The sequence below is a fragment of the Calonectris borealis genome, chromosome 7, assembly GCF_964195595.1.
Source record: "Calonectris borealis chromosome 7, bCalBor7.hap1.2, whole genome shotgun sequence".
NCBI lineage: Eukaryota > Metazoa > Chordata > Aves > Procellariiformes > Procellariidae > Calonectris > Calonectris borealis.
Genome location: NC_134318.1, coordinates 11,136,051 through 11,155,779, shown reverse-complemented (window position 1 = coordinate 11,155,779; position 19,729 = coordinate 11,136,051). Strand labels below are relative to the sequence as shown.

The window sequence follows — 19,729 nt, the reverse complement described above, 5'->3', positions numbered from 1 at the left end:
ACTATGGCATGACAGCTAAGCTTGACAGGTTCACTATCATCTGTAAATTATAGGACATTTATATCATTAAAGAAAAAACTCTAAAATATAGTTCTGCAGTGGTAAAGGAAAGCTGCCCCAGCAATTATAGGAGATTGCTAAAATACAGTATGGACCAAAGAGTAAGATTTGCAAGAGAAGCAAGTAACAGGCAAACAAACCTGGTAGCATGTTAACAAAAAAAACAACCAACCAAACCAAAAAAAAAAAAACCCCAAAACACCCAACCCAAACAAGGAAGGCAAGAAGTTTAAATATATTTTCATTATACCGCACACACACACAAAAAAATACCAGGCTACAATTTTGGCTGCTTGTGGCAGTATAAACCATTCAAGATGTGAATTTTGTAGCCTGAAAGACTATCTCAGTCACAAACAGTTCTAACACTGTATAGTTTATTCAAAATTTAATGGCTTGACCTAGTAAATCTTTAGCAAATCTTGAGAAAATTTTATTATTATCATGAGGCATCCTGACTCTGATCAATTAAACATTAGGACTCTTTGGGAAAGAAACTAGCTTACTTTTATAGTTTTCTTCAAAGAGGGAACCCAGGAAATTGGAGACACCTTCTTACGTTTAACAGAAACCTGAAACTGAGAAAAAGTTTCAGAATCAGAATATTCCAAATATTTCAAAAGAGCAGAGTTCTGTAAAGACTGAGTAAAGTGAAAGTATTTGGAAAAAACCAAGCTATTTAACTCTAGCGAAAGTACCGAAATCTGGTCCATTTCCTGTTAGAAACAAGCTGGATTTCCCCCTCACTCAGTTTTTAGGCAATGCGAAGGCCAGTATTCTGTTCACATTGTGCCCTCTTTGCCATTGTTATTCCCCTGGCGCATCCGAACTGTTTTCATGTATTTCTCATAATGATTTGTTTTATTATTCAAATCAACATTCTGTAAAATGGAGGGTGGTTAAGTTAGGCTGTTAAACACCAGAAAGAAACAAAGTCTTTCTCTCCTTGCCTGACAGTCCTGCCCTGGCCATGCTGAATGTCAAAAGTTCAAAGTGTAAAAACCCTTTGGGCATTCTTGCTCCTGGTAGACGTGGGAGATGGTGTTCACAGAAGCTGATTATTTCCTCCATGTTTTTCTTTCTGTTTTCATTCTGTACATCTCTCCTCTCGGACCCTTTGCAGACAAAGATAGGAACAAGTCTGAACCAGTTTATCTCTGAAACAAGAGCCTATCGCGAGCAGTCTCCATGCTGGTCTCCAGCTTGCATGCTGGCAGTGCTAAAAATGTGCTATAGTATTCAATCCAAAAAGGGTTTGTTTTTGTCTTTCTCTTACAGATCAGGCAGATGGGTAGAGCTAAGATAGGTGGTAAAACTGGCAGGACACTAATGATATTTCTAACCACGTTTGCACATGAACGGAGATTTCCCTAGTAACATCTCTCTCTAGGAAAAAAAAAATCATTATGCTCCAGACAAGCTTAGCAGGATTATTGCTGTCAAGAGACCATGTTTTCCCAAGAATCTAGGTACGATTTGGGCTGAAATAATAGTTAACATGAATTTCAGTGCAAAGGGCCATCACTTCAGTTACATGGATTCCCAAAATATACCATAAAATAAAAGTCAAAGCTTTATTGTGCAATCTTGACTCACACAAATTGTTCTTGCAATACATCATCCCTTAAATCAGGGAGACTGCTGGAACAAGGGCACAGCATTCCGAGAGCACCTCTGGGAAGCTCTTGGGGTGTTTCAGCTAAAAAGATAGGTTCCCCTCTTAATTCAGACATTAATTTCACTTACACAGAGTCAATATAGATACACTTAATAGTAGGAGATGCTTTAGTCTACACAGAAGTTTTATAAAGAAACTTAATGACTTTTCACAATATGAAACAGTTAACTTGAAAACCCTTAACTACCTTCAGGAACTAACAGCATTAAAATCATCCTTAATTAAACACTCAAGACAACAGCAAGACTAATCCTAGAGTTCCTTAATAGCGTGAAGGAATGCAGTAAGTTTTAACAGGTTTAATTCCTTTGTATGTTGTCATGGCTAGCACTTGTTTTGGAAAGAAAACCCAGGAAAATAAATTTAAATGAAACTTATGACAGTTACAGTTCACTAAATCTGCTGAAAAAATATCTGTGCAGGAAAACTGAACAGATGATTTTGAAATTATACAGAAATATGTCCTGACAAGCAAAAGCAACACAAGAGTGTATTAAGTTTAAAGGCCTTAATTGTTTTAATCACCCATCCACAGAAACTCATTTCTAGCTATGGTTTCTGTGAAAATTAAGATTTTGCCGATAGGTAACACTACAGCTGTGGATTTGATCCTATTTAGGAACTTCAATTTCTCTACTGCCAAGGCTGTGCTGTATTTTTTACTTACATTGGGGCCTAGAAAATTGATAGGTTAGAGGTAGATCTAGATCTACAAGACATGCAACAGCAGGAGAATAACCCCAAAACTCACTGCCAATCTTTTCTTCCCCCATTTGCTCAAGTATATACACTGATACATAAATTATAACCTATTTCAGGTAAAGAAGGGTGCTTCATTGCCAAGGGTCCCTTTCCCTACTGCTAAGTACTTCTACACTCCTCCGTCTGGCACTGCCCTCTACTCTCCTGTCTGCTCCTAGCTTTTCAGCAAGTAAGTCTTTTCTGAAGTTCATCCAGCTCTTGGTTCTCTGATCTAACTGGAGTTTGCTTTGATACTTTCTGGTGCCAGCACTGCTGCGTAAGAGAAACAAACTCTATTACTGTTATTCCGCTTAAGGCTGTTCACAGCCAGTAGAGAGTTGTTTTTGGAGTCCTAGCTAGGCAGAGAGGAAAGGGCTCGTCAAAAGATATTTGAAAACCTGTCCTATTTTCTCTCTGTCCCTTTATCAGCCTCAAATGCCACTCTCCCCTTTCAACCAGATCCATCTATTCTCCTGCTCATCATGGCAGCACGATGTTCTAACATCCTCCTTCAGTTGCTTTTCGGTGTCACACATCTGTATTAGACACACTTTTAAATATAGGATTGGGTCCAGTGCCATTTTCAAATCAACAGGTGCTTTCTTTGGCCATCACAGCATTTTGATTTGTTCTTAGATTTTAGGATCATCAGGCAAGACTGTGCTGTGGCAGAGAGCTGCAGAGCACAGCACCTCCAGCCCACAGCAAAGGGCTGCTGAGCTGGCCTTTTATCTGCAAATTCCTGCTGTTTCAGGTTCTGAAGAGACAGAAAGCTGTCAAAAGCCGGAGGGGTGGGGGGCTCCAACCCTTACAGTACCCAACCTGGTGGGCTAACAGCACGCTTGTTTGCAGAGCCCAGAGCTGCAAAGCGACCTCAGCCTATGCTTCCTGCATGCTCTAGTTTCCGTCTTATTCTGCACTTAGCTACAAGGGTGGAGGAAGGCTCTCTTACACTGCTCTCCCAGCGGCCTCCAAAGCTTTGGATCCACCCTATGGGGCATGAGACACCTGAAGGCTCAGAAGGTCCCAAGGACATCAGTCTACCCTGGGGTAACTAAGCATGGTGCAACTCTCCCAGTGCAGGGAAGTATACAGAAAGGGGAACACCACCACCTACGAGGCAGTTATTTAAAAAAAAAACAAAAACAAACAAAAAAAACCCCCAGAACTAACCACCCAACCCTTTTCATATCACAATTACTGCAAAAATTCACACACAAGTGATCCAAAACAATCTGCCTTATTTGGTGATGCAGATTAGCAAATCTGCATATTCCAAAGAAAGCTGAACTGCAAACTTACTTCATATTACTAACCTTCCTTCTTTCCCTTGCTAGAAAATAAGCAAAATTAAATAGTGTGTGTTGAAGAGCCAGAGAAAAATTAGGGTGATTTTTAGGAAACATGAAAAAAGACGGGTCACAGCAGATTTCAAATTCCAATCTCCAGGCAGAAAGATACAAGTACTCATTATTGACCTCTTCTCCATGTATTTTTTGCTGCTGACAGCTAAGACAGTTTCATTCAGCAGTTACTGTCAAAATGCACTCAGATCCAGAACGGCAAGAGCCCAGTTTGCAATACTGCTTTTTCACACTGGATCGAAGGTGCCTTCAGTTACAGGAGAAAAGCTAGAGTGTGACTATAGGGACTGAGGAAGAAAGGAGGTAGGAGTGGTATACTTCTGAAGCTCAGCCCCAAAAATACATTCCACACTCTGACTGGGCAAAATAAAACTCCACGTAATGTATTATAAAGGAGATCTCAAGCTATGAAAGTGCTCTCTACCATACTGCGATCCCTGAACACAGCTGGCTACACCCAGATGTTCTGAGGTTCCTGTAATTTCTCCAACTCATCTCTAGTATGGCAAAGAAAAGCATTCATGCTGTGAAGTTTAAATCAGTCCCACCAGACATCAGTATTTCCCTCCTTGTTAGGAAGGATGGAGATGGTCACACAACAGATACTTGAGACTCCCACAGACCACTGTTCTGGTTTCATTAAATTCACATGCCAGATTTTGTTCAAGCCTTAGACAAAAAAATATGGGGTATACTGTACAGCATTTTCACTAATAGAAAGAATTGTTCCCATTTCAGTCTCCCAACGCTTGCCTTTAGTGTTTGCTGCATTCAAGTAAACTAATGGTCTTTACACCTACCTTCAGTCTCCATCTGGGATATGCAGGACCGACTTCAACCTCTTCTTGCTTCTGGGCTGAAGGATATATCGTACACCTCGAAAGGTATGGAACGGCCTCAAAAGCATGTGAAACGGACTGCATCTTTACATACAGGAAGGATTAGGCTTGTTAAAATTGCTTACTTTGCAATGCATCGCTCTTTCTCCTGCTCTGAGCAGTTTATCAGAATTTCTAAGTTAAGTCCTGCAATGCTGTGAACTTGCTTTCCTTTATAAAGGGGTACAAGCACCAGAAGAAATACAAAAGAATTATCTAAAGGGGAGATCACCCGGACAAGGCAACCTGAAATTAAACCAATCACACGCATCATCTTCCCCTTTTCATCTGGTCTTCTGAAAGTATTCAAGCAACTCATTTCCGTTCAGACAAACGTCAGAGAGAAAACAAACAACATACATAAAGACAGACAGCATCAACACAGCTCATTCATCCAGGTCACAGACCCACCGGCTGTGTCAGTGTCAGGCACAGTACTCACAAGGAGACAGGCACAACTACTGATTGCTCAGCATTGGCAGCAGTGGAGAGAGGAGAATAAAGGCATTTTAAGAAATACTGCATGTGTTCTAAGAACAGAGTAACATGGATCAGCTAGATTAGCATTCACTGAAGTACTTCCATGGCCTGGTGCCCAAGAGCTTGCAGCCATCATAATACAGGGATTTTACTGGTCATACTGTCCCCAGCTTAAATGGAATAGCATGCTTTACATTGCATGCAGAGGCCTGTGGTGACTAGAGCAGAGTGTGCAGTCGCAGAGATATGCCTGAGTGGCAGCTGAACAACAAGACAGAGACAAGTGGATTCAACCACTAAGTTTAGCAAGACTCAGACACTGAATACAGGATAAGCATAGGTAAGTGCTACTGAGACTTTAAGATCGAAGCCCAGAAACTTGGCAATACAGCCAGATACAGCAAAAAATACTTACAAAAGCTACTGAGCATGCCACACAGATGAGCTCTGTGCTAAGTTGATGAATGAACGTATACAACAAAAAGGTGACAAAACCAGAGATTTCACAAGGAATGACATAACAAAGTACGTACAGAATTTTCACGAACTCATACCACTGTCTTTAGGCATCTAAATTTTACAATGCAACTGTAAATATAAAGCTTACAACTAAACTATAACTCTGCAGTTACAGTACACTATGCCTGCTTTTCTCCTCTCTGTTTCTATCCAAAGATAGTTAATGTAATGTCCCAGTATCAAGAAAGCACTCACTACATTTAACAGATATCCATAAATTCAAATTGATTAATGCTTTAATATTATTAAATATCATAATTGATTAATGTTTTAATAAGAAAAGATAACAAAACAGTAGAAATCACAGTGGATTCTTAAGACAAATCTCTATTAGAAAATGACTGAATCCATCAATAGTAGAACTAATTAACTGTAATCAGGTTTGATTACAAGAAAATCAAGAAAAGCTGAAATAGACCATCAGATACCATAACCTTTATTACTACAAAGAAATCGCAAAAGCACTCTTTTCTGAACTACAAAATATACAGCACACCCCTTAACACAAGCAAGGAAACATTTTTTTCCTTTCTCTTCCTCTCACACTTGCTATCAGATTAGAAGAGAAGCTGTACTGCTGTATACTGCTTTTGACTCAAAACATGTAAGATGAGTTTTCCTATAACTTCGTACAAATACACGTCTCTGTCCGTATGAGCTTAGAAAAACCAGAAAAAGATGAAACGCTGTTCTTCTCCCACGCCCCAATCATCACAAAGTACCCTCAAGGTAAGCAGACCTACTAAGACAAAAAGATACTGAGTTCTTGCTGTAGCAAAAGAAGCCCGAACTCACACTGGAAGGCAGCTGTAAAAGGTTGAACATACATGTTTAATTCAGGGGGAGAAAGATACTCCGGAATTTTCCCACAATAATAGCTCAAGAAATATAGCTACATTCTTCCAAGATAGAAGCAAAACTGACGGAGTCAAGCATGCATGATTATACTTTGAATAATCACCTAATCCAAAGCGAGGAGCATCTCCTATGCAAACTTTATTATGCAAATAGGATAATCCCCAGATTCCCCACTCAGCCATTTAAGTGAAAATACCAGAAATGGCCCAACTAGAATCAAAGACAGCAAAAATAAAGACAAGCACATATCTTTCTCCGATTCCTAGTTCTCATTTTCTTCCTCTTTTTCCCAGTGATGACAGGCTGACAGATAGAAGGAAATATACATTCACCCCACAGTCTTCCATACAAGTAAATACAAAAAAATCAAGTGTTTATTGGAAGTCTGCATGAAGGCACAGATGAGCTTGATTACAGACACATCGTAACAATTACAAATATATGTAAACACCTTGAGATATACAACAAAGCAATAATACAGCTAATACAGGAATAAAATATAACCTGCTAAAAAAAAAAAACTTCTTTGTATCTGAGGTTCTTTCAACGATAAGCTCCAATTCACACCAACACAGTGTAATGCTTTTAAAGTCATCACTTGGATTCATGCTCAACAAATCTGCACTTTGACCATTGCTGTTAACCAGTGGATTTAAATTTGATCCGAATTTGAACAGGCTTCCTTCACTAGGATCAGGAAAACATCGGAATAACCAGCTAGACACCCAACCAACCTATAATGAGGCTTTGTAGATTCTCTAAATACACAAGAGCAATCACCAAGGTACTGAAATTAAATATAAGCTTCAGAAAAGCTCAAGGATGCTTGTTCCATTTTTACTTGCATTTGAGGAAATTGCTGTATTTCTGCAGGAAAGGAACAGTCTACAGCTGTCAGGTGATTTTTTTTCTTCCTCCACAGGAGGCTTAGATTTCATCTGAAACACCTGCCAAAACAAAAGTCAGCAATCACAAACTAAAGTGCCTTGGACAGCTTAGGTTTTACCACTAGAATAAAACACCTTTGTTTATAGATACAGTATTAATTTATACCGTGAGAAAACCCGCCTTTGCATGTAGAAAACTACTTCCAATATTTCTGTGGAAAGGGGAATTGCTTTTTTTGGATTTTTTTTTTTGTTGTTTTGTTTTTTAATGAGAAACCAATGCCAGGAGCTTAAAGAACTGCAATACAGCACTTTTTGAAAGGAAACCACACAGAAAAAAAATTGTAGTTTTAGTACAAGCAATTCCCAGGCCTAGCCAAAGAGTACTCTGAGCAGCAATTTACTACAGGGACACAGTTTTCTTAAACTCGACCATCTGTCCTAACACCCCACTCCTCCTCCACAAAAGCTTTATAACCTCTGGAGGCCAGCTGCAGTGAGGAAAGACTCCTATCCAGGTAACACATGCAGAACAAAAACTAGCACAGCTACAACATTTCTCCTGACCCTGTGGCCACACCATCCCAACCTAAAGATGAGGTAGTACTTTTCTTTGGAGCCTAACTAGTTGAATAGGAACAAGCACTATTCTCCTTAACATAGCAGCTGTCTGTTAATGCAGTGCCAAACTCCATAGCTTTATCTCCTCTTCAGGGCACACGGCTAATGCAAAAACAGCAACAGCTGCTTAAAAAAAAACCATGATACGAGCACAAACTCCCACTTGAACTATGACTGCATTGTAAAGGCCACAGTCTGGCATATTCAGTGACTTCCTCCGGTCCACAAACTGGCAATGACTCTTAACCTCTATTTGTACTGGGACTAGTGGTTACTACCCAAAAGGAACATGAAGGATATCCTGAGCACTTAATACAGTGAGATGTGGAATTTAAAAAAAAAAAAATTAAAAGATTAAGAACTCTAGTCCGAATCCGAAAAGGGCTGGGAGAGGAATTCAGCTCCTCAGGGAACTGAGGAAACCAGATTGTCTCTATGCATACAGTCCATTTGGTAATTAGGGGCTCTGTTTTCTCTCTGTTCAAGAGGACAGATCTTTCCCCTCAAGGAGGTTGTTGTAACATATGCATGTATTATAATTTTATAGCTTACACTCATAAACCTTCTGGTTTCTTATGAGATGGCTTGAACTGGAGAAATATGCTCTGCATAGTCCATGCTCTGTAGAATCCCAAGGATCAAAAAGAAATAGACTGCCATGACTGAAACAAAAAGGAAACATCAAAAAGAGTTGAACAGTATTAGAACTCATACTGCTTGTAAAACTAAGCATTAGGATTAGAAAAAGCACTACAAGACTTAAACAAGGTCCCTGGATGCATCCTCTTAGTATAATCAATGTAATCAATACTGAGGATGACAGACTGCATTCTTTGACTGACGAATTATTCAAGGCTCTTTTATTTGTCCCCGTGATCAGTTTCAATTTATTTAACAAAATATACGGCGTCTATACTGTCTCCTGTCAGCAGTGCAACTTGCACAGATCCCAGGAAGCTTTCTCATTTTCACTGCTTCTAAGACTGCATTTTTCATTCAGCTGAAGTGCACAGGGTTTCCACCCAGGCAGATAGATTCCCGAACATGAACATTTTAACAGGAAAGGAATCCTGTTCTGTTCAGCTCCAGCACAGCAACTGCCAATAGAAAAGTACTGACACTTTCTGGAAAAACTATGATAGTCCTTTCTGCCCTTGGGAATATGCTCTCAGAAGAGTACATGTAATTAAAACAATCTTATCTGGCTGTTAGCTGGAAGACTATCTCCGAACAGTCCACCTCTTCTTCCAAAGAACTTCTCTGGAACAAATCATGGATAAAATAAACTCTCAATGCTCTACAGAATATCAGCTGCATTCCAGTGTCCAAGTCAGATCCCTTGAGAGAAAAAGTAAAAAGAAAGCTGCTTGATTGTCAGAGAGGAAAGCATTGCTGAAACAGCTAAAAGATATATTTATTTTTTTTTAAACCTTTAGCTCTGAAGGGGTACACTCACAAAATGCTCATCACAGCTAAAAATTGCTTCTGTGGCCTTACACAACTAGCGATGATGCAGTGTGCAACTGACAGGCATTAGTAATGAAAAGGACAAGAGAAACCCATCCAGGTGCTTCTGAGATAAAGCCATCAAGCACTTAAGCCCTCATAGTAAACTGGACCTCACTGTCAAGCGAGTTTCTCCAGTCTATAGGAGATATGATAAAATCACAGCTGTGGAATCATAATTCATGACTATAATTCACAAGGAAAACTGAAAATCCATTTACATTTATTAGGAGATGGTTGTGCACAATTTCTCATCTCATTCAAAAAGTCTACAAATAAAGTTTAACACTTCTGATTGCAAGCAAATGTTTGTTCAACGTTCTTAGTTAGGTAAGGCCAATTTAGCGCCTTGTTACACCTTCAAGATTTAGTATACATTTGTCAGTTCTTTACTTTCCTCTGGTAACAGTCCCACTGGAATAGTAACGAGAGTTCACTAAGACACTTTATAACAGCAGCTGAACTTGGGTTACACAAATTCAATTTTGGAATATGCCTCAAATGTAAATTATTCTAGGCAATTTTCCATTTTAAGCTCTTAAAACAACACCGTCAAAGGCTTTCCCGCCTCCCCCCCAGCATTTATACTACCACCACTATGAGCTCGCACTCCGTAGAGCCCTATGTCCAAGAATCTCAAAGCACTTCAGAAAGGAGGACACCATTTCAAATAGTGGTATACTTGAGCTGGAATCCTACTTATAAAATAATATATTTTTCCTTCGTCTTATGTTTACAAAAGGGCAAGCGTCAAACTAAACCAATCCTATCTTGACCTTAGTCACACCTCTGACTGTAATTTTCTCACACGCAATCCTACCACTGATTAAACAATTAATTGTTTAATTACAATGCTCACAGCTAAGTTTCCTCTATGGAAAGGTGAGCATCTGCTATGGTCAATTATTTTCAAATGGAAGCAATTATTTTCAAATGGTCAAATTTTAGGTCTGCCACAATCTTGAGAATCACTTGATTGGAGAGTCACTACCATAACTAATGTAATTTGATAATGCACTTGATCCCATATTGGTTTAAGAAGTGTAATAGACTATATATGCATTTCTCTAAATTCTCTCAGAGCTGAAACTACATAGCTACAATGAAGAAATTCTAGTTTTGCCTTAAGCGGAACCTTTTACAACATTATTTTAACTTACTATTTTGATTTAGAGGACTAATTTTATAAAGATTTTCAGTTTGCAATTCTTACTGAATACGTGAGCGGCAAACATGAAAATATATGTACAAGTGTTAGTATACTACCAGAATGCTGTACTTCCTTCTTAAAAATGGCCTTAATAAAGCACTAGGCATGTCAAACAAACTTTTGTAAACAAAAGATAAATTACTCATGTTCTGCTCTGATTATAGCCAGATACATATTCTCATAAAATAAACATTCTCTTGTCATTTTCCATGGCCCACATATCCACATATATATGAGGTAAATCACTTAAAATTATCAATAATATATAAACCTCAGTACTCAACAGGAACCTCAGGAAAAATGTAACTGAGTAAGATGTCAATATCAAGAAGTGACACTTTGTTCCACTGCAAAGTGAAACCAATTTATTTGTGCTAAATGAATGGAAAGAATGTATTCAGAATACATTTCTTTATACATTGTACCGGCTTAGGCTGCTAAATAAGCATTCATTAGTGCCATGTTGTGCTACTTTCTTGTACTCCGTTTCTACCAAGCAATACAACATTTTGGCTGTTACACCAATATATTCCTATATACTCATCTTATATCTTATTTTCTAACAGACTTTTGAACATTTAGAATACTTGTTCAAACTTTGCTTCAGGGGAATCACAATTAATATATTTTAACAAGAAAAAAATTATCATCAGCTGTTCTCTACAATCACATTGCCTTCTGCAGCAAAAAAATCAAAGAGCACACTTTAATCAGCTATCAGTAACCTGTGGGCAGGACCATGCTTACCGAAGTTAATTGTGACAGCTCACACAGTATGGGCAGCTTACAGGTTAACGTAAATGTCAAGTGAAATCATCAAATCTTAAGGTCCACGAATTGTACATTCCCCAGACTCCAACAAGCCAGTTCCCTCACTGCAAAATTCAGGCTGTACCATACGTTTGAGGTGCTTTTAAACAGGAGAAGTATGGATGTGTCCCGTGTGCTGAATTAAGCTTATTTACTACGTAATACAATAGACTATGTGTCTTGGGCACTGATTAGGGTGTCTGACTCACTTTTGCACTAGAAGCTGTTATTTCAAATGACTGAAACGTAGTGCTGATTCTCCATAAGCTTGGTAAACACTTAATATTTCAGAATTTATCATAAAGCCCATCATGCCTTTAATTTTCTGCAAATTGTCATGAAAAAATATAAAAAGGTATCCCTTTAATTTTACAAACCTAAAAGCCAGGAAAATGAAGCTTTGGAGCCAAGCAAAACGACTTAATGCCGTATTACCGAACAGAGTAGCAAATGTTCCAGCCAGAGAATGGACATACATGTAGTTCAAGTAAACACTGATGGAAAACTTTGTTAAGTTAGTGTTGTAGACCCACAACACTGGCTGCATTTTATACAAACGTTTACAACACAATTAACAGTGAAGCCTATATAACCTCAGTGCAAATAAGTCAAATCCAAATATGCCAAGTAAGCCTTTGGCTTTTAGTAAACTGCTCCATGTTATGAGTCCACTTCTGACATACAGACTGCTGAGCACATGCACTAAGGCTGAGAGGAGGGATGCACTGAATGTTGAAAAGTGGCTGACTGCGATGCTGCGGATTGGACCGTAGGTTGCACTGGTGGTGGAGGTGGTGGCGGAGGTGGTTGCACTGGGGTCTGCGTGTTTGGAGAAGGAGGAGGAGTGGGACGTTTAAATTTGTCGGGGCTGTTACTTCTTCGTGGTGAAGGCCTCTGCAGAACAAATATTGAAATTATGTTTAACATACTCCTGAACAACATTAGGTGCAAGTCCTGTAATCAATTTATTGAGCTTGGCAAAGGAAAAAAAAAAAAACACAAAAAAATCTGAACAATTACCTGGGAAGAATCCATTTCAAAACATTGCAAGAATCACAATACAACTTTTACATAAGATAACCGTTACTCTGAAATGGAGTAGCAAAGGAAAGGGGAAGTACTTTTGAGATCAAACAGAACACACATTCCTTCTTGTCAGCTTGCAGGAAATGAACACAAGACATATGTCCTGAAGATACGTTCACCTATGACGACCAGCAACATAAAAAGAAATGAGAGATACTGTAGAGACAGCACCTCCCAGTTGTGCTTGCCCAACCAGTAGGTGCTGATGAGCCTTTTAACTTTACGCTGCTGACGTATGAAGTCCAACAACGTGGTACCTGAGTGTGGGTGGAAATGTTTCAAATGCCAGAGTGTCTGCCCAGAATCTCTAGCTTTCTGAAAGACTGTTAGCCTGCACACTGGAGCAAGACCAAAGCATAACACAAGTTGTTCTCTGGAGAACAAAAAAAGATTACAACCCTTTGAGCTGCAGGAGTGAAGCAGTTGTTAGAGAGCTCCCCTCAACAGAAACCACAAATTTTCAACAACCTGCGCATTTAAACACAAAGATTTAAAATCCACTTTATCTTTACAAACCAGGTGGGGGGGGAATCTTCTTTAATGTTATCAATGTAAAAATATAAATTACACCACACAACACTAACTTCTGCACTTTTGAAACCAAAATGCTCCCTACTTACTGATCCAGTTAGCATTAATGAAGAACCTCATGGCATGACAAACTACCCACCCACAATTAATAATCAATCACAGGTGATCAACTCTGGGGAGAAGTGTGATTATAGTGCTATACCAAATGTACTACAGGTAAAGTCAATTTATTCTGTAATGGAGATCAAAAATGAAGAGTCAAGAACCAAACTGCAGTTTAGTCAAATAATGTATATTGTATCTATTTTTCTGCACAACTATGTACAACAGATTAATGGTCTATGCAAAAAGCCAAGGGATTCTTGATAACTGACTGACGTCTCTGAAACACTTAAAATCATTTCTTGCATTTGCGTACATCTAATAATATGAAGGGACGTGGTATCCGTATCGAGGCAAAGCCAAGGGCTACGTATCAACACTTTCCTCAAAACAATTAGTATTTTGTCCTGAAGATGATCTTTTTCATAGGGACTCAATGTGACACCCATTATTTTACAGTTTCAGAAAGATTAGTATTTCAGAGACTGAACAGAACAAGTTCCTTGAAAAACTTATTTATAAAATTAGGTTCCAGGTTTTCCAGAAGCATAAAGATCTTCCTGTGACTAACTCATGTGACACGCAGCAGTGGGCTGAACCCAGACCAGGATTCTACCTTCCTGCTGAGCTCCAGCTTCCCTTCTGTTCTACCCACCATTGTAGCTTTGTCACCGATCTTTGCTCAATGAAATTAACAATTACCTTTGCACGCTCACCTAAATATTTTTGAAGCAGCCATAGTTTAGCATTCTACTAAAAATTCTATTGAAACATGTTTTCACATCTGAGAATGACAAGTATATGCAAAAACCTTGCAGGATATTTACATACTACCATACCTGTTGAGAAAAATCAAAATGGTCTTGATACAACTGTAAGGTATTTTGCCAAATGGTTAATACTTAGGTTCTGTTTGCTCATTAAACTCCACAAATATTTAGAAGAAACACGATTAAGCAGAAATGCATCAAACATCGCAGGTAAAAAGGAAATAAATCCAGTTGAAAGATACCAGAAATTGCCCTAACAAATGTTTATATTAACTTTCTTCTTTGCCAATGAGAATAGAAAATAAGAGTTAACTGCCTGTTACAGTGACATGGTGGTAGCATTGTGTGTCATCCTGAAGAAAACCTGAGCTTGGAGCAACCTCAGATGACTCATCCGTCAGATGGTGGAGACTAGGAGAAAAATGAAAGCAATGTTTTTACTTCCTGGGATAGGCTTAGTAGCTTAGAACATCACTTCTCACACCCTGCCTGCTGATCCATAAGATGATACCTATTACTGTCCTTAAGATGATAATACATCCTATTCTTTTGCAGAAAATAAGGTTCTCCAAAAAGAATCAGTTTCTGAGGGGTGAAGAGGAAAATCAGGGTTGAAGAAAGCAGCAATAGATATCTTGGAGTAAGGAGACAAAAACAAACATTTACAAGAGTGTTCTGTAAAAAAGCTTAAGGACAAGCAATCGTAACTTTTAAAAACCAAACTGACATTGGTAACAAGTATTTACTATTTTAAATACTTACTGTAATACCATGGGATGGTCCCATATGTTGCACATGAAGGCCTGGGGAATTGTAGTAAGACATTCCAGCTCTAGTCAGTGAAGTTGGTGGTGTGAAACCAACTGTGTGACTTGCATATGACAGACCTAAAAATTGTTAAAACAAGGTAACATCAACATTCTTGTTTATATTACAAACTAAAGTGTGAGGTTCTTTACAATTCTTTAGTTTTGAATCAATTAATAGGTTAAGAAATGGTAACTGCCGCCAGATTAGACATCTAAAAAATTGTACTCATTGTACTTTAAAGCGTGCATAAAATTAATTTCTTTTCCTGTATGTTTCAAAACATACATTACACAGTGTTAAACATAACTTTTCACTTAACATAAACGGTTAAGGTAAAGCTCCCCTGGCAGCTTAGTTTTAGTCCACAAGTACTTCCATCCAGCCTTCCATTTCTCCTCGGAGGAAATGGCTCCCTGAACAAAATACAGTCTGAAGAAGCAGAGAGGTTGTGCCTGGAGAAGCCATCTAGCACTGGGCCACTACGAGTTTCCACAAAGAAACTGGATCTAGGTGGCTCCTCCAAGGCATAGCAGGCTTCCTCCTGTTTTGCTTCGGCGTTTATAGGCAGGGACCCAAAGATCTTTGGGGCTGTGAAGTTAAAACATTCTGGGATTAGTTGCTAGCTGGACTAGGCTAGCAACTAACATTTAAAATTACAACTTGTTTTATCCACATTAAGGAAAGCCTAATATTCAAAAGTGTAAATATCTAGTTCTTCCATCTAAATATTTCCTTTCCGTAAGAACTAATTCATAAAAATGCAGGGTACCTGTATAGCTAACAAAGGTAAACAGAAACAGCAACCACTAAGTGCTTAAAGTTCAGAGCTTGAAGTGTTCTGAACGTTTTGAGTATTTCTCAAAACAGAACATTTTCCAAAACCTTTAGCTCACTATCGCTTTCTGACAAAAATATCAGTAAGGTAGGAAACAAGACTTTTCTCAGCTTCTCAGTTTAGTATTAGACACTAGCAACTGCTTTGGAGAATTATGACCAAAAAAATTTCTAAAGATCTATTAAACTTTTAAAACACCACATTGGATTTAACAGTTTTCACACTTCTTCAACACTAAATCAATGCAAAACAGTGCCACTGCAGCTACAGTATGCACCATTACACAGCTTTGTCCTTAACTGCATGTATTTGTGTTTGTGCCTACAATTAATGAGACAAGATCTTGGGGGAGGGCGGGGGGGGGGAGAACCCTCCAATCACTAATGAAGTCACATAAGGAAACATACTCCCCTTGCTTCCTTCAGTTCTAAGTTTGATTCTGCTACTTCCCCAATGTATGTCTGGTGCAAATTACAAGTGACTCCAATGGAATCACTGTCACTTTAGAGTAGTTAAAGAACGCAGATTAACAAAATTAATCTGCTTTTTGACTGCACAATTTAATGGTCTGTACAGCACACATGTTATAACTAAGTGCTTTTGTAAGCACAAGGACAGAAACAAGTCAATGTTCAGGTAGGTGGCAATGTGTTGCAAGCCAGAGACAAGAGCCCAGAACTGTAAGAGGCAAAAAATACGCTTTAAGTCACCTTTGCAACATTACCATTTTGGACTGTTTTGGGATAAACCATCTCCAAAAGTTTTACAACTGCAAGTCTACAGGGCAGTCAAAGAAGCGATAACAGGGCAGTCAAAGAAGCGATAACAGAGTAGTGCACATACATCCAAGGTAGCTCAGCAGCCCAGAATCTCTATCTAGCCTAGCTGCAGAAGCAAAGCATGAAACAGTTCATCTACACTAAAGACTAATTGGTACTTAGAGTAACTAATCCCCAGCTGCCTAGGAGGCTTCCACAATCTTCAAAGTTCCATGCACTGTGCTAGAAATCTCAGCAGTATCTCAGCTTGAAAGAGTCCTCAAAAGTAGTATCTCAAGACATACAAGCACAAAAGGCTCTGGGATTCAGGAGCCAGAATCTGACCCATTAAACCTGACCTGCTATCCATATGAAATTATAGCATTTCTAACTGGTTTCAAATTATGTTTCTACAAATTCAGGCACATCATTTCCCAAATGAAACATGCCAAGTCATACAATTACTTGATGCAAAATGTAACTGCTGTATTATTCTGTGCTAATACTTTTGACAGTGTCTTACTGTACTACTTTAGGTACAAAGCACTCTCAGAAAATATTCGTTTTCATCCATTATTGTATTCATATATCCCAGACAGCTGTACAAAATTCCCTACTGATCTCATTAGTTCTGCTAATAAACTGTTGCTTCTATTTTTCTGAAGTCTGAAACTTCCCAACTGTGAATATTAATTTATCAGATGTGAAGGAGAGTAATGTAGCTGTCTGTGCAGAAGTGTTAGCCTGAAATATTTACTGTACCAACATTACCAAAATTGTGAATAATGATCTGTTAGAAACGACCATTTCAGCTGTGCTATTTTTAACTCTGCTTCAGACTGTTTCAGCATCCCGTGTCCATGGGATATAATTCCCACTCTTGCATCAACTAGTGATGGGAAGTAAAGTCCGCAAGGACCAAGGAATGTGCTTCAGTCCCAGTATAGGAACAAACTGACAGAGTGCTCCTGCACTGACGCATCAGCATCTAAATTGGGTGCATTTCTAGGTAATCTAGGATGCAAGCCTGTAAGCTACCAGACAATTTTTCCTACACATACTTTTAATTGTAACCACTGTGTGGACTGCAGATACAATGTGCAGTTGCCTACTGTATTATTATGAAGGCTGCACATGTATAAGCATGAACATCCACAGTAGTTACTCCAGAACAGCTGTTGACTACGTTTCTGTACACCCAGTTACAGGAAACGGATAAGAAAACATGTATTGTTTTCTTGGTAACATACCTTGCAAAACATCGAAAGTCAAGTGATTTGGCTCATTTCAGAAGCCCAAAAACCTCTTGAAAAACTCCATCATAATGCTCATCTCTAACACTGTAACATGGCTTATGGCCATAGATGTTTTTCACACATGCTTACTCCTTTTGCAACACCTGGATGAAAATTATTTTGAGTCCTTCTGAAAAATTAAAGTCAATCTTGAAAATTAAATAGTTTAAAGACATTTTATACGTTCTAGCAGACCTGGTGATAAAATGTCTCAATCCCATCTTGCAGAATGTGTCAATATAGAGCACGTCTCATTTGCCCTTACTGTAGGACTCTGTCTTGACAGGTTCTAAAGGTGAACTTAGGAAAGCAGGGCATGCAGGATTCGCTCCATTATGTACAAGTGAATTTGTGATTGCCAGTAACATCCACGGCCAACAACTTTTAATGAATGCCCAAGTGCAATTTTAAGGGATTTTTAAATTTCAGTCAATAAATGTGTTAGTAACACACATACATTTTCTTTGACTTAAAAAAACATATTCACTAATTAAAAACTCAGAAAAGGTTAGTTTACCTTTGTTATACAAAGTACTAGCGACAGGAATTCTTAATTTTACAGTTATTGTTTTACAACAGAAAATAGCAAAAGTACAAAAGCCATTTCTCTACTAAAGAGAAATGGAAGTTGATTTTTTTCCAACACATTCAAGATTAGACTTCTGTAAGAAGTTTTGCTTCAGAGCATAATAGCAGTCTCATTACTAGTTCATCACCAAACTCTAGAAATCTGTTTGAACTATGCATCCTGTTGGGCAACTTCTATGGAGGGGGGAGAAAAAAAAAGAGAGACAGTAAGAGAGAAAAAGAGAGAGCAAAAAAGAAATAAAAGTTCAAGTGATAGCTCCCTAACTGACCTTTAATATCTGTTCACAGTGTAAAACAGAAGCATCCAAAAACATGCTGCACTAGAAAACATCTAAGACAAAACTATTCTTACAATTATGATGCAATTTTTTTCTCTAGACTAGCTTTGAAAGGCTACTGACCTAAATATATTAATAGGGCACGTTACTATGTGATGCATACAATAATTTTAGAAACTGGGTTAAATATTTACCAGGTGATATAGGTCTGCTAGAACTTGGTGAGGGTGTATAAGGGATAGGACTGGACACAGTGCGAGGTCTTAATCCTTGTGCAGACATCTCATTAAAATATCTAACAAAAAAAAGTAAAGAATAATTAGATCAAACCTTTCAATATGTGCCATGTTTTAAATGTTTCACTGTGTTTTTTTCAATTCCCATAAGAATCACATTAGATTAATGAAGGACCAGTCACTTTTAGGAACTCATGACAGGAACTCTCATCATTTCTGAAGGCTCAGATACTGGCTTAACTTTCAATGGAAATAGCTGGACTTATCTTAGTCATTTGCAGTTAAAACCATACAAGTTGCATATGATTAGAATAGTACATATTAAGGCCAGAGGTATAAATCATGTCATCGAATCTCACCTATACTACATTCTTGCACTTTACACATCATTTCTACCTTGAACTCAATAGCTTGTCTGGCTGGAGTGTTATCTTCCAGAAAGGCATCCAGCACTAATCTGAAATCATGAAAAGGGCGGGGGGGGGGGGACGCGAATCATTAAAATATTTGATGATTCGTTCCAACAGCGGATCAGCTTCAGTTAAAAACATGCCATGTTTCCTACTTGAATCCCTCTGGTCTCAACATTTAGCCATTTGCTCACCATGCCTTTTGCCACCGGAACAGAGAGACGTTTTGAATCCAGGACTTTCTCCCACTAAAGATACTTCTAGATTGTGTTGCAAGACACCTCCCACACTTCACTGTGATAAACTGAACAGATGACAACCACAGGCAAGGCATTCTTCCCCCCCGTAATAATTTTAGTGGTATTTATTTGCACTTTACTCGCTGAATACAGTGAAGCTTCTTCACAGCCATCAAGTG

At 38.5% G+C, this 19,729-nt stretch overlaps 1 protein-coding gene across 3 annotated transcripts in view; it reads right to left on the bottom strand.

Annotated features, from left to right (window-relative positions):
• Positions 1-6,924: 6,924 nt before the first annotated feature.
• The window catches only part of CCDC6 (coiled-coil domain containing 6), a 54,854-nt gene continuing 42,049 nt past the window's right edge, over positions 6,925-19,729 (bottom strand). Inside the window, exons 7-10 of one of the 3 annotated variants that reach the window (XR_012674258.1) lie at positions 18,860-18,960; positions 14,864-14,988; positions 8,639-12,506; positions 6,925-7,525 (exon numbers count right to left, since the gene is read on the bottom strand). Coding sequence is in view for 1 of the 3 variants with exons in the window: in XM_075154288.1 (XP_075010389.1) it covers positions 12,315-12,506; positions 14,864-14,988; positions 18,860-18,960 (418 nt within the window). In the remaining 2 variants the exon portion in view is untranslated. Of the gene's footprint in view, positions 12,507-14,863; positions 14,989-18,859; positions 18,961-19,729 lie in introns of all 3 variants that reach the window. The other 2 variants (XR_012674259.1, XM_075154288.1) reach the window with 2 other exon arrangements.